General features: G+C 42.7%; 1 protein-coding gene across 17 annotated transcripts in view; it reads right to left on the bottom strand.

The window, feature by feature from the left end:
* DMD (dystrophin) overlaps window positions 1–15,950 on the bottom strand; it is a 2,761,517-nt gene that overhangs the window by 1,399,362 nt on the left and 1,346,205 nt on the right. For all 17 annotated transcript variants that reach the window (XM_075590265.1, XM_075590266.1, XM_075590270.1 and 14 more), the window contains one exon: window positions 11,120–11,290. In XM_075590265.1, coding sequence (XP_075446380.1) covers window positions 11,120–11,290 — 171 coding nt within the window. The remainder of the gene's footprint in view (window positions 1–11,119; window positions 11,291–15,950) is intronic.

Below are 15,950 nucleotides of genomic sequence, written 5' to 3'. Positions count from 1 at the left end.
TTTTGGTTGTGTTTATTGTCTTATTTATCAATATATTTTACATAGTATGCACACCGTAATGAGTGCTTTTGTAATAAGATTGTTATTGGCATGCATTATTGTTGTTTTATAAATCTAGTTGGCTGTTAATCTCTTGGATTCCATGCCACTTGTTTGTGTTGGAAGGCTAATACCTTGTCTGAACTAAGCAAGGTCTAATTAGAAGGCTGTCAGTCAGCACAATCAAGGAGTCAAGTTAAAACAAGCAATAATGCAATGATGAAGTGATTTTTACATAGACTTGAATATCATATTAAAATCATAAAAAAATATAACTTTTCTTAAAATTTTTTATTATAAAAGTTGTTTTTCTTGATTAAAAACCAGCATTGAATTTTTTTTTTTGTTGATTCATAGCCCCCACTAGAATGTATCATAACTCACAAAGAGAAGTTTTGGTTGAAAAATTGTCAACAGGTTCTTATAGAAGGAATCCTCTTTCTTGTATCCTTTGTAGAAAGTTTCTGTACCAATTTGCTTTAAAATACATACATTTGTTTGGTAGATATGAGCCTATAAGAGGTGTTTTTGTATATGAATTCACCATGTGGAGCATTTTGATAAATTTGTGTCGTATATGACCCTTATGCCTTTTTTATCGTATCCCTAATGATATTGATATAATTAGTTGTGTTTCAAGTCATGATATTCCCTTTATTTATACACTTTAACTTTAAATAATTGATAGATTAGGGTATTAAGGAATAGTTTGATGCAGGAACTCTTATTACCCCTGAAGAAGCCGGAGTGAAACGAGTAGGGTGTTTACTGCGCATGAGCGAGGATCCGACTGGACGCTGATGGTGAATATCCCGAGACGAGAAAGGTAGCACATGACATGGAAGGACACTGCAACAGACACCCAAGAGGAGATGCGTACCCTGTGCCATGGTGGTGAAAATACATCTCGGTTCCCCTTAATAAGTCAGTTGTACTGTGAATGCGCATTTTAAGCTGGGACATGTGAGTGCAAGCGCATTCTATTATGTTTTAGAAAGTTATTCAACAGGATTAGGCTATGTTGGTTTTTTACAATGTACTGTACGTGCAGCCGGTGCCTCAAGGGTTAATAGTGTCCATATGACAGATATAGTTCCCTTGCTTGTTCACTATGTTGGTTTTCTCCCTATCTCTTACAGTACATGCCTATGATGCTGAATACAAGCACGTTAAGAAGCATTCATTCTATAAGAACCTTTTGCCAATTTTTCAACCAAGACTTCTCTTTGTAAGTTCCTCATACATTCTAGTGGGGGCGAGTTATCCTCACAGACTACAATATATTTTTCCTTGCCACTGCACTTTAGGTATGTTTGTGGGACTCTGTTGTGTACCTCTCGGGGTAAGAGATACTACCTTGGCTGCTGGGAAAGTTATTTATTTATGTAACCACCTTTTCACAACAGGTTGCACTATATTTTTCTTTGTGTATTTAGAAATGAATACATACACATTTTAAAAAATAGGGAACTTTGCAGTAATATAAGACAGTTTTTGGTTAGTGCATTGTCATATTACATGTTTTTGAATCAGTATATCAACATATTTTGTAGCTATTCTGCCCTAAGTGTGTCAGCGTACTTTTTTTTTAAAGTGTCGATGGGAGGAACTACGGAATGCAAGTAGTATAATGGCATGTATCAAGTTTAATTTTTTTCTTTTCCTAATATCAGCTGGTGTGAAACTCCCCAGGTACCTATCATCAACAAATACAAGAACTTTGATTTACAAGTTTGTGGTACTTTATAAAAGCTGAAGCTGATTACATTTTTTTTTTACAAATTGTAAATAACTAACTAGATATACTGTATTTAACTAAAGTACATCAAAGCCCATTTACAGATGAGTTCATACATAGATATTTTGCGTTGACATTTTATAGCATATCAGGAAAACATCTATCCAAGTTTGATCACACTTAAAGCAGCAATCCTGTCTGAATAATTTGTTATTGATTGTTTTACGTTATTAGAGACGAAGTTCTTCTGGAGCTATTTTCAGCTACTGGGGTCTCCCAGTTCCTGAGATACACACCGGTGTATTCACCGGTGCTGGGGAAACAAAATGGCCACCAAATCTCACAGAATCCGCTTATCAATAGGAAGCTGCAATATCTTAGGTCTGGCTTCCTATTGGATTTTGCCGGTGGCCATATTGAATTCTGCATGGGGCAACAAAAACGGATATGAAAATAGCACCGTTTCAATGATGTAAAAATTAAATTTAGAATTCTGGCTGAATTGCTGCTTTAAGATTCTCACATCATAATATAAACAGACTAAGCAACATTCAACATTACAAAAGCGCAGAAACTTTATTACTGAGTATCCAGGAGACACAATACAGAGTTACAATACAGAGTATTCATGATCCAAATGGAAAACCTGCACATTTTTCCTGCTGCTTTGCCATTGTTATTTGAAATTCAAAATAAATGAGCTAGCTGTCCTTGAAATGCTAATTTGATTTAGGGAATATGACTGCCATTTAAACAGAAATAAACAGGGCACTTTACTAGAATTAGTAAATGCCACTTTTGTTTTACCTGGTAAATGCACTGGGTGATTGGCAAGTTGGTTCTCATATATTAAAACTGCAGGAATATGCAATTTGCTCCTTGAGATGTGACATTTGTCCTCTGCAGTGGTAGATGAGATCCCAGTATTAATCAAAGATTCAGACAGAATGATGTGTTATATAGACTTCACCATAGGACGTAAAAGCAAGTGAAAATGAGAAAAAATATTGAAGAGCAATGGGGTGTCACCTACTGGGGTTGATTTAAAAGTCAAAAACTAGTAATTACAATCCCATTGACAACTGTCTCTTGCTGTGGTTTTGTAGACACAATGAATGGTTTTTATTATAAGCTAACGTTGGCGTTTTTCAATAGATGTAGCCTGAGATCTAATTCCTAATGCTACTTAGATGACCAGTCATTGGAATTTTATAAGGCTCCGCTTGTAACATGTGTTCTTTCCTGTTATGTCATCAGTCTACCAAGGTACGTTATTACTTGTTTTACTGAGAAGGTAGAATTTTAGGAAAAGACTGCTAAAAGCATATGAAGTATCAGTCTTCACAATTTCTTAACTTACCCACACATTAAATAAGTTATCGTGGGTAAAATGTGACAAAAAATGTGCACTGTAAAGTGTACAACAAATAAAAATATCACTTGTGGGCACATTCACATGTCTCAGACGGGTCTGCAACACTGCCTTTCCCCATTATCTTATCATACAGTGCTTCCACTGCAGCCAGGGATTCTGGGTAATGACATGCAAATGAGCACACAGTGTGTCACCTTTTGTTACTTGAGCTTATGCCTGCTGTATTACTCCGCTTCATCTGCAAAGCATGGGTTAAAGAAGTGCATAGCCAGTAACCCTACTCACACAGCTATTTCAACCATTTGGGTTTCGTCAGTTTGGGTCTACTGGCATCATGAGGGTGCCAATATAACCACTCATACTGATTAGACCCGAAGGTCAAACACACAGCTGTGTGTGAGTTGGTTTTAATGGTTATGCACTTCTTTAACCCACGCTGTGCTGAAAAAGCTGTGTAATATGGCAGGCTTAAGCTCATTGGGTCCATGTTAAAATGGACAGAGGGCAAAAGGTGAAACACTTTGTGCTCATTTGCATGTCATTACCCAGAATCCCTGGCTGCAGTGGAAGCACTGTGAGACATGTGAATGTGCCATAGGAGGTGATTTTATTTACTTAAAATTACCTGAGATTTACAACCTGTTGATACAGCAACCATGTGGTTAACTTTCATGCCCAAAATAACTATTTCCCCCTGTCTCCTGGGGAGGTAACCTGGGTTGTCATGGTGTCTACATTAATGGACAAATAAAATAATAGAAAGGAGAATCATGTTGACATTGAGCTGACGTGACATTGTACAGATGTACCAAGATTTGATCTGATCTGGCCGGGTTATCCTAAAATGTGGCATTATAAAAAATCATGGACCTTCTCTTTCCAGCACACAGAGGTGACAGAAAGTACACTATTCATAGCCTTACAGATTTACAAAATGTAGGATCATTCATACATGGCACAAACAATAATAATATAAGATACCGATTTGAGATGATAAACTGCTAAAACAATATCAGATATGAAAGGGTGTCTGTGTTGCATATGTCAGTTATTTATAAATGCAGAGCAATGTTCCCAGCACTCATGAATGACAATTGAAAAAGGAATAAGCCAAATTAATTTAATTAAGAAAAGAACACAAACCCCCAAGGGGCGTAGGTCACACACAGTGTGTGGTAAATGTGACAAGGAAGAGAGAGAGACTGAGCAGGAGGCACGCCACTAACGGACTCCAGAAAGCGCAGAAACATCCCTGCATTGCCGTGGACTCAAACTGGTCGGTAGAGAACCTCTCTAGTACTAGTGTCTGTGCTAATGTTAGTACTCTCTTGTGTCTTGCACCTTAGGCCATGGCTATAGTCAGCCAGACGGAGCAGAACGGAGCGGAGGCGTACACATGCTGCAATCATCTTGCTGAAGCCTGAGCTTTTTTGCGGCTTTGCAGGGTAATCAGCGGGTGTGAATTGGGAGTGTGGCAATGAAGTACAACGCATATTTGGAGGCGTGGCAATGACATTCCGGCGCGGACGTCACTTCCACTATCTCACATCCCGATCCACCGGAATTTTTTCAGATGCAGCATCTGAAGCACCGTGGTACTTTCCCCCGGTCTGGAAATTAACTTTAATTTTGTGTGTGTTGTGTGTGTTGTTTGTGTTGTGTGTGTGTTTACCACCGGCATACAAAAAAGAAAAATGGTGTAACTTTGAAAATGTAACCTCCTAATGTGTATCTGTTAGGATGCGTTATGTTTTCTAATTGGGATTTTTGAGCTCACCATTTTTCCTAGTTAGCTCTTCATTGAACGTGATTCAGGAGCCCATTATACCCCATAACTCTGCCTAAGGTGCTGGAATCATTTATTTCACCATCTCCATTTAGATTGACATTATTTTCTCTTATATTATCTGTTTTTTCACCATTTAAGTGAGTTTATAACAGGGAAGTACCAACAGACAACTTTTTTGCCCTTGGGAACGGGCCTGAAGAAGGGGTCTTCACCCTGAAATGTTGCCCCCCTTCCCCTATATCACCATATTTGTTTGCACACCCAACCCCCCCTCAGCCCTCCCCTATTATCCCTGAGATTTCCCTTTCCTTTCCTACCCTTCCCCTTCCCTTGTTTTCTCCTGCTCCTTCCTTGTCACATTTACCACACACTGTGTGTGACCTACGCCCCTTGGGGGTTTGTGTTCTTTTCTTGATTAAATTAATTTGTCTTATTCCTTTTTCAATTGTCATTCATGGGAACATTGTTCTGTTTTTATTGATTGTGTGGAGGAAATAGGGCTCCCCCTTGTTGCACCATTAAGTATCCAGCTTTAGCCTCTTTGAGTGCTGTCTATTTTTTGTTTTGTTACATATGTCAGTTATTTGTTTCCCTCTCAAAATTAGGAGTAGCCCGAATGTAAAGATTTTTTTATTGTAGTCATTACAGGGAGAGAGTTATAAGGTATTTTATTAAAATCATTCTCTTTCTCCTAGTACGATCAGTCATAAACATCACAAAAGATTAATAAGTGGAAGATAAGACACACCCACAAAAGGGTTTCCTGTCCTTGTCAGAGGCAACATTTTGAGCATAAAAATAATTAATTTGAGTACCAAAATCAGAATTCATCTGAGAGGGGTGTTATACCAATAACACAGTAATTATTATATTTAAATCTCACATACTCTTGAGGAGTCTAGTAGGTGGTAACTTATTAGGTTGTTTCATAACCTTTAATTTGATTAAACTGCCTGTCTCTGTGTGTGTGTGTGTGTGTGTGTGTGTGTGTGTGTGTGTGTGTGTGTGTGTGTGTATATATATAGATTAGCCCCTGACGAAGCCTATACCGAGAAACGCGAAGGGCAGACTGATACTTTGTATCAGTAGTAGTAGAGTGGAGACGTGATGGGCTAATCTACACACTTCGTGTATGTACTGTAACCGGCATTTGTGACGTCATAGGAGGAGAACACCGCGAGTCTCGTGAGATCCAGACGCAAGTCTCGCAGCTGCGAGACATTGAAGTGAGAGCGGTGTATTGAGTGATCAGGTGCAGGGAGGCAAGGAGCCCGCAGATCAGCTGTGACCGCAGAGATCAACCAAGCACGTTAGGTACATTGGGATACCAATTGCAGGACTGCAGGACAGTGTAACAATCGCAAGACAGTGTGAGCCCGCAGATCAGCTGTGACCACAGAGATCACTTAAGCACGTCAGGCACACTGGGATACTAACTACAGGACTGCAGGACAGTGTGATATTCACAGGACAGTGTGATATTCACAGGACAGTGTGAGAACAAAGGTTATAAAATGAGTGTGAGATACTCCTAAATACTCTCAACTGCTTTTAAAGGACTCACTAAATGTGAGTTTTTTTTTACCTATCATGGTATACTAAAGTTTTTTTAATAAAATTGAATGACACTATATTTGTGTTTTTACTTCCCTATATGTACATGATATACCTGTGAGACGGAGGACAGGCTATTGGAATCCTGGAGCAGCTCTATATGATTGTTTGGAATAAGAAGCTCTGTGAAGAGTGAGAGATCGTCATCCGGTCCAGATCCCAGGGTGGATAAAAGGCCCTTTATAAACTATTATTCTGTGAGTACATATCTTACCATTTAAGGTGTCAATTACCAGTACATACTACCCTATGTTCTCTTCTCCTTTCTCCCTTTGCGCCTAGGTCATTCTTGTCGTATATATATATATATATATATATATATATATATATATATATATATTTCTCAAAACGTTGTATGTCTGTCCCAAAGGCCAATCTGATACGGCCAATCTGATTGGTCAGTTGGTCTGTCACTCACCCTCTGGCCAATCAGATTGGTCCGTGGACCAGCCCCGCCCCGCACGCCTCATTGGTCACACTCACCCGTTGGTAATAACGCTGCCCGCTCCTCGGTGCCGCCACCATCTCCTCTCCACCTCCTCTCCCCACATCCCCCAGCCTCTGCACCGCTACCCACAGCCGGCGGCGCCCCAGCCTCACCTCTCCCCACATCCCCCCCCCCCACAGCAAACCCCAGCCTCTGAACCATGGGGCCAGCAGCGCACGCTCCTCGGCTCCACAGCCTCACCTCAAACGCTCCTCTCCTCCACCTCACCTCTCGCCGCCTGCCGCCTACCGCCTACCGCCGAGTAACCGACGTCGCCCCCTCTCACACGTGGTGGCCGCCGCCTCACATACAGTACTACCGCCGGGAGCACCAGCAGCCAGGTAGCTCATCCCCCCCCCCCCGGCCAGGCCGGGAAGCTGGGTGGCGCCAGCAGCTATCACCACCCCACAACCCCCCCCCCCCCCACAACCCCACCCCCCACGGCCGAGGTGGCGCCAGCAGGTATCGACCCCCCACCCGGACCAGCGGCCAGGCCGGGAAGCCGGGAGCGTGAACAGGTATCAACAACCACCCCCCACCCCCCCCCCCCCTTCGTTACAAGGCAGAGGAAAAAGCAGAGGGGGGGTGGTAGAGGAAAAAGCAGAGGAAAAAGCAGAGGGGGGGGGGGGAGCAGAGGAAAAAGCAGAGGGGGGGCAGAGGAAAAAGCAGATGGGGGACACACACAACAACAAACACAAACTGACTGACACACGAACTGCCTGTCTGTAACACACACACACACTGACTGACACACACACACTGACGCACACACACAGACTGGCGCACGCACACACACACTGCCGCGCACACACAGACTGGCGCGAGCACACACACACCCACACACACACACTGACTGACACACACACACTGACGCACACACACAGACTGGCGCACGCACACACACACTGCCGCGCACACACTGACTGACGCGCGCACACACTGACTGACGCGCACATACACTAACTGACGCGCACACACACTGACTGACGCACGCACACTCTGACTGACGCGCGCACAAACTGATGCGCGCACACACACACACACTGACTGACGCGCACACACTGACTGACGCGCACACACACACCCACTGACTGATGCGCGCACACACCCCCACCCACTGACTGGCGAACGCACACACACACCCACTGACTGGTGCACGCACACACACACCCACTGACTGGCGAGCACACACACACACCCACTGACTGGCGTGCCCACACACACACCCACTGACTGATGCACACACACACACGCACACACACTGACTGACGCCCACACCCACACCCACTGACTGATGCGCGCACACACCCCCACCCACTGACTGGCGAACGCACACACACACCCACTGACCGGTGCACGCACACACCCACTGACTGGCGAGCACACACACACACACCCACTAACTTGCGCGCCCACACACACACCCACTGACTGACGCACACACACACCCACCCACACACACTGACTGACTGACTGACTGACACACACACACACACACACACACACACACACACACACACACACACACACACACACACACACACACACACACACACACACACACACACACACACACTGACTGACGCACACACACACCCTCTGACTGACGCGCACACACACACACCCACTGACTGACGCCCACACACACACGCACACACACACTGACTGACGCCCACACCCACTGACTGACACACACACACACACACACACACACGCACACACACACACACACACACACACACACACACACACACACACACACACACACACACACACACACACACACACTGACTGACGCACACACACTGACTGACGCACACACACACACACACACACACTGACTGACGCACACACACACACACACTGACTGACGCACACACACACACACACTGACTGACGCACACACACACACACAAATACACACACACTGACTGACGCACACACACACACACACACACACTGACTGACGCACACACACACACTGACTGACGCACACACACACACACACACACTGACTGACGCGCACACACGCACACACACTGACTGACGCACACACACACACACACACTGACTGACGCGCACACACACACACACACACTGCATGAAGCTGTAAAGGAGGGGGGAACGGAGCTGGAAAGGGGTAGGGGGACCGGACCGGTAAATGGGGGGGAGGGGGGGAGGGACCGGACCTGTAAAGGGGGGGAGCTGGATTGATTCTAACTGGGGACAAACAGAGAGGGGGGAGACAGGGGTAGAGATAGGGGGTAGACAGGGGAAGAGGGGGAGAGAGGGGGGGGGAGACAGGGGAAGGGGGAGAGGGGGGAAGAGAGGGAGGGGGAGATAGGGAAAGAGAAAGAGAGAGGGGGGAGGAGAGAGAGAGAGGAGCAGGAACATTACATCCCGGGCAACGCCGTGTCTCTCAGCTAGTATATATATATATAGCAAATGTAAATATACTGTATGCTCATTTGCATGTCTTAGGCAGGTCTGCAACCCCGCCTTTCATCATTATCACCCAGCACACAGCACTTCCACTGCAGCAAGGGATAGAACCATGTATAAAATGATTTTTGAAGCAAAAAGTGGCACTGTGTGCTCATTTGCATGTCATTTCCCAGAATCCCTTGCTGCAGTGGAAGTGCTGTGTGCTGGGTGATAATGGTGAAAGGCGGGGTTGCAGACCTGCCTAAGACATTAGTATATTTACATTTGCTATATTTATATTAGTATATTTACATTTGCTATATGCTTTGCTGTGGAGGGTTTTTGTCACTTTTTTTTACTCACCATAACTTAACTCAGTATATATATATATATATATATATATATATATATATATATATATATATATATATATACATATACAGTATATATATATATATATATATATATATATATATACAGTATATATATACAGTATATATATATATATATATATATATATATATATATATATATATATATATATATATAGTATGTTTATTTAACATTCCTTTTCTGTAAGAAGCACTGTACACTTTTTGCTATAGTAATCTAAAATGTTATGTGTGATCTTTGGGTTCAAATTGATTTCGGATCCATTTTTGCTACATCAGGTTTTTACGTTAATTCCATATTTTGCTAGTATCAGGAGGCCAGAAACTCCCGAGGGTAAATCTTTTAATTATTATTGGTGGTGGAAGCGTAATTGGGGTGTAGTGTGATAGTTTTCAGTGAGTTATTGCTCATTTTTAGTGCCCTGCGGGGAGGTAAGGTAGTCAGCTGGATGTATTAACACGTTTCACATATACAAGTCACATGCTCTCAGGTAGTGGTATTCGTGATAGTCCTAAAGCAGATTAAAAATAATAATCATAATGAGATGCATATATTCATATGAATATGCATGTATATTAATCAGGTAGATTTTCTTCAGAGGCCAGTTGGATGGTTCGATTATTTGTGGAGATTAAACATAATATGAAGAATGATATATCAAAATTAATCATTTATGCCCTAATACGTGATGTATAAGTATTGTAGTCCATTCACTTTTCTGTATCTCCCTTGTAGTTTATGGAGTTTTATCTCATTCGGCGCTTTTGAAATGAATGTATATAATATTACATTTGTTATCATGAAAGTACCACATCCAACAATTAATATAATTGTAATGCTACACAGAAAATATTGACTTAGCACTGTAACTTTCATAATTACTTACAACAATCCAGAAGTCCTGTGGCATCTACTGTAAATCCAACTCGTATAGTAAATTAACTTGAAAGCAATGAGGCCTCTTCACAAAAAGCCCTTCTATGCATGGAAAACCTTTTCAATATACTGTATTAGGCTCACCAAAAGCGTTTGGACAATCTTGTGAACAAGCCCCAATAGACCACTAAGCATAACTTTATGCATACAGGCTATTGAAGAGGACTGGGGTAGGTCTCCGCATGTATTTACATAGGACCATTTAATTTAGAAATATGATTTTCTTACAAGCAATAATTTACATACATATATATTATATAGTACAACCAACACAAATAATGATGGTGCCTTGCAAACAAAGAGAAGCATCAATGGAAATATTACCTTGCTCCAGGCAATTTCTTCATCCAGGTTATTGGGTATTCCCTCCTCTGTTGATCTCTTTGTTACTTCTGTATCTATCATAGCTAACCATTCTGTCAGGCTATTAATTTCTTTTCTCAGCTTCCGAGATAGTTTTAAGCATTTTTCCAAAGTCTGCTTTGCCTCTGTCACCTGAGTTGGAATATATGAAATTCAATTTGCGTGTAGGACACAAATGACAATGTAAAATGTGTTGGTTTAACACACACACACACACACACACACACACACACACACACACATATATATATATACACTGTATATAAAGCATCTTGGCCCAGACTAACTAAACTCCTTTAGGTCGTTATAACGTAATATTAACCTCAGTTAACATAATGTTACTGTACTCACTAAAGAAAGTAACATAATGTTTACTTACAGTATGTTAACATCAAATTTAAAGCCTAGCATTATAAAGAAAGGACATTAAGGTAAATTATATGCAAATGAGTCACAGGCATAAGAATATCCTACTTGCAAAACATTGTTAATGTTAATGGCAAAAAATAAACCAATGTGTATTGAGTCATACCTACACCTGGTGTTACTCCCAGCCAAACACTGAAATAGAGCAGAACACTTATTTCAATGTCTAAATGGGAGTAACACCAGGTTTAGATATGACCTTTTCCTAGTTTCTCCTCTCTTCCAAAAGCCCTATTTCATTGTCTGGCTGGAAGTAATGCCAAGAATTAAATAACTTTTGAAGAGAACGTAGCATTGTCCGGAAATAATATAACATTAAGCCTTTGCTATTGACCTGTAACTAGTGGTGTACCGAGAACCCAGAATTACTTGGTATCCGGCACTTTTTCAGCTACCCGGACATTATCCGGACCCAGCAACTGAGAATATGTCCCGTGTCGGGTAAAGCCAGTGATGGAAGACATCTATGAAGAGCAGCAGAGGTCCTGTGGCGGTGTCAGCTTCCGAAGTGTCTTCAGCCGGCGTGGGAGAAGGAATCAATTACACAGCATAGCAGCAGGTAAGCAGTGTGAGCCGGGGAACAACATGACCAGAGCAGGATCAAGAGCGATCCTATTGGACAGCTGTCTCTCCAATAGGAACACTCCTGCTCAGGTCACGTGGTTTCCCGGCTCACACTGCTATCTGCTGCTGTGCTGTGTAATGGATTCCTGCTTCTCCCATGCCGGCTGAAGACACTTCGGATGCTGACACCGCCACAGGACCTCTGCTGCTCTTCATAGATGTCGCCCCGGTCGTCCTTCGCCCTGCAGGTAAGTGCCAACCGGGTATCCGGCCGGGTAGAACTATTGATTTTGGCCAGGCACCCGTTACCCATTTTTTTTATAAATCCCTACCCGGTACAACACTACCCGTAAAACACCTTTTATATATGCATGTAGATTATTTTGTGATCACGTCCTAAAATCAGGGCAAATAATGTCCGTTCCTGATTTAGGTCATGTTATTTGAGTTTAGGGAGTCTGGGCATTAGTAAGAAAATAATATCAAGACTATCAATAAATCTATAAGTTTCTGGTCTCATTAAAGTAACAGGTGAAGTACAAGTGCTCTTGATACCTTTCTATAAAGTTGTTCTCTATAGATTTAGTTCTTAGCATATATGTACGTCCACTCTCGGTCCTTCTACCCTTTCTATAATTCTTCCTGAGCTTCTGCTACCCTTTCACTGAATACTTTTGGCAAGATTTTGAGTTTTTACAAGTTGGTAATTTTATGAACTTCTAACATTTTTGTTTGCACTACAAATGTGCCATTTATACCCTGTCCATGGAATTGACCGTGAAAAAAGAAAAAAGAAAAGAATCAAGGTGTTAGAAGCAGTTTGCATAACAGATGCTATGAGAAAAAGGTTGTCGTAAAAAAAAAAGCGTGTTGGAGATTTCTTTGAAAACCGAAAGGATTGGCAGAACTGGAGTGGAACCGCATCTGTAAAAGGCTTTTAGACATGGATTGGACATGTGAGGAATAGCAAAGCATGCTTATCCGATCGGAAAGGGCTCTTTAGAAGCTGATTAACGAGAATAGGCCACACAGTCTGTATTTTACCAGTTGATGACACAGCTAGGGGATGTGATTAGATGAGTATACCATATAAGCAACATGCCACATGAATGGCATTTATATTAGAACTGAAGAAGTTCATTTAATTGTCTGATAAGTAGGCACTGAGGCTGCGCTTGAGAATTCTAATTGAGTATGTAAAAAAAAAAATACTAACTGAAAGAAGTCTTGATTAAATCAAGTGAGAATGCTTAGTACATTTGTAATATACTTATAGGTATAACATATGATATAATGTATTTCAGTCGGCCTGAGTTAACCATATTCTAAGGAAGATGCCAGGTATATACAGTATTGCAATGTAATATATACCTGGAATATGCCTTAACAAAAAAATGATAATGAACCCCTTCAAAGCCGTTGGCTGGTATCTCTAGCATTTAATACATTCATCTTTTTTTGCATTACCTTGTATTACCTTTGTCTGTTTTTCCCTTGTGTTCTGGTGACATCCTTTGTATTATATATACTTATCTGTTTGTGGGAACTTTTGACTATTGGGTCCCCCTGGTCTCACAAACAGCAATTGTTTATTATATGCTTTGAGGGTTATTGGTTCTACTTTTAAGAGTGATGTCTAAACTTGATTTTTATACACTTGTTAACAGTGACAGGTTATAGAGTTGTATTAATGGCGTTGCCAACACACCAGTAAATTATTTTAATATCCTTGAATGTATCCCATCTGGCTCCATTCACTTGTCCAGTTTTTAAAGTTCCACTGGGATTATCTCCTCTAATAATGCACTTCTGTCAATTTACTCTTCATTTATATTCCTGTTACCCAACTGTGGTCCCTCCCCTTCCACTGTGTAAACTGAGCAAAATAATTATTAATGTCTCCCTCAACATGACTCTTCTCTTTTGTCGTTAGTCTTAATATTCCTTCTTTTGTATCTATCCTTTAATTTATATATCTGTGGCCAGGTCCCCCCTTGGCCCCCTTTACCACCGCGTCAGCAGCTTGTGCCGCCAGAGGGTGCGGACAGATGCCCGGTATGCCGGGAGTTACGGTGGGGGTTGGATCCGGTCGCCGGAGCTCCTCAGTGCAGGCGGCGGCCATCTTTAATGGCGCACGCATGCACAGTAGCATAGACAGAGCAGTGGCAATTACAGTTCAGCTCTGCTGGGGAACTACAATCCCCAGCAGCCCCAGAGGCTGCTAGTCAGATGAGGAGATAGAGCCAATAGGGTTGCAGTATTCCCAAGGTCTGAGATGGATACATTTGGCGCTTCAGAGACCACGCCAGTTGGAGCTGGGACAAGGAGAGGGTAGGGTGTGTGTGCAGGGAGTCTGTGACCCGTGCACAAGGCCAAAGACACCCTTAGGCCCCAGCTAGGCCCCAACTCCCCTAATCTTGTGGTTGCTGAAGGGACAGGCCCATTAGATAGGGACACTGTCCCTGTACTGCCAAATTTGAGGAACATGGCCAGGACGCGGCGTCAGCAGAGAACTGGCAATCCGGTGGTCTGGGACCAGATCACCCCAAAGATAAGAGAATCTTCATGGTGGGACATTCCAGCTGGACACAACCCCACGTGGAGGTGGCCTGATCAATGGCGACAATGGCGTGGGACCGGACGGCCCCTTTATCTTCAGTCGGCGCTACCGGGTGCTGGAGTACCCAGCAGGTATCACACCTACACGTGCACCAACTTTAACACACGGTTGGGGCAGCACTGCCACACACACTTTGGGTGGGTTGACTCCTGTGGACACCAGGGTGGTTGGGTGCCCAGGGGCACCTCAGTACTTTGGGGGAATAACCCATCAGGGTGTAAATACTGCATTGGAGGGCACTGTGGGGTCACGGCCGTGCGTGGCCTATTTGGTGTGGGTGTTGTATTGTTATTTCTTTTTTATATACATGCAGCAAACTGTTATATTTATTAGTGTGTGTATCATAGCATTGGGTCCTGTGACGGGGTTATCCAACATAGTTATGATCCCGCACAAGTGGAGGCGCTGTCACCAGACAGATCAGGTACACCCCATGCTCCCCGCAGCGGTGGTTCAGGCCTCCTGCGAGCCACAGGTAACGCACCACACACACAGTAGCCTTCATATCTCCGATAAGGTGGGGGAAAGTGCGCTACATATCTACACAAGGCTTTATCCCCCGTTTTACTGACTGGGCTATTTTCCTTTTCTGCTTGGGCATTTGCACATCAGATTATTTGCGTAGCCTCTCTCCACCTACTTTAACCTAATTTCATCAACATACAGTAGTGTAAAGAAATGCATAGTGCGGCAGGTTATCCAGTGGCTTTCAAAATTCAGTATCCTATTAGGAAAACATTATTTTTCAAACTGATAGGTAAAGGTTGGTTTATGAATGGCACATGTCCGTTTTAAACATATTGCGGTTTATGAGCTAACATGTAGAATTTGTTATGTCACTGGGCTACAGTACCCAGTGGCTATTGTTTTCACTGCTAGAGGTGGGAGAGCCCTCTCTGTATAGCAAAACCCTGCAGGTGCTCTCCATAAAAAGAGCCTTAGATTGTGCTATAATGTTGCATTTAAAAAACAACTTTGTTGATTAGATATTGTTAATAAGACTCTGTAGTTGGATGACACTCATACATTTCTATATAATCTATTGTTTTGTAATGTTCTATTTCATCAATGATTTCAGCAGAAAACATTAACATTTGAAGTGGATATGTGCAAACAGGCAGAATCCTTCAATGCCTCCAAATGTGGGCAAGGCCGCCGACAGATATCCTGGGGCCGAAGACT

Source organism: Ascaphus truei, chromosome 3 (assembly GCF_040206685.1).
Source record: "Ascaphus truei isolate aAscTru1 chromosome 3, aAscTru1.hap1, whole genome shotgun sequence".
NCBI classification, from domain to species: domain Eukaryota; kingdom Metazoa; phylum Chordata; class Amphibia; order Anura; family Ascaphidae; genus Ascaphus; species Ascaphus truei.
The sequence above is the reverse complement of the archived record's forward strand: the minus strand, read 5'-3'. Positions and strand labels throughout refer to the sequence as shown.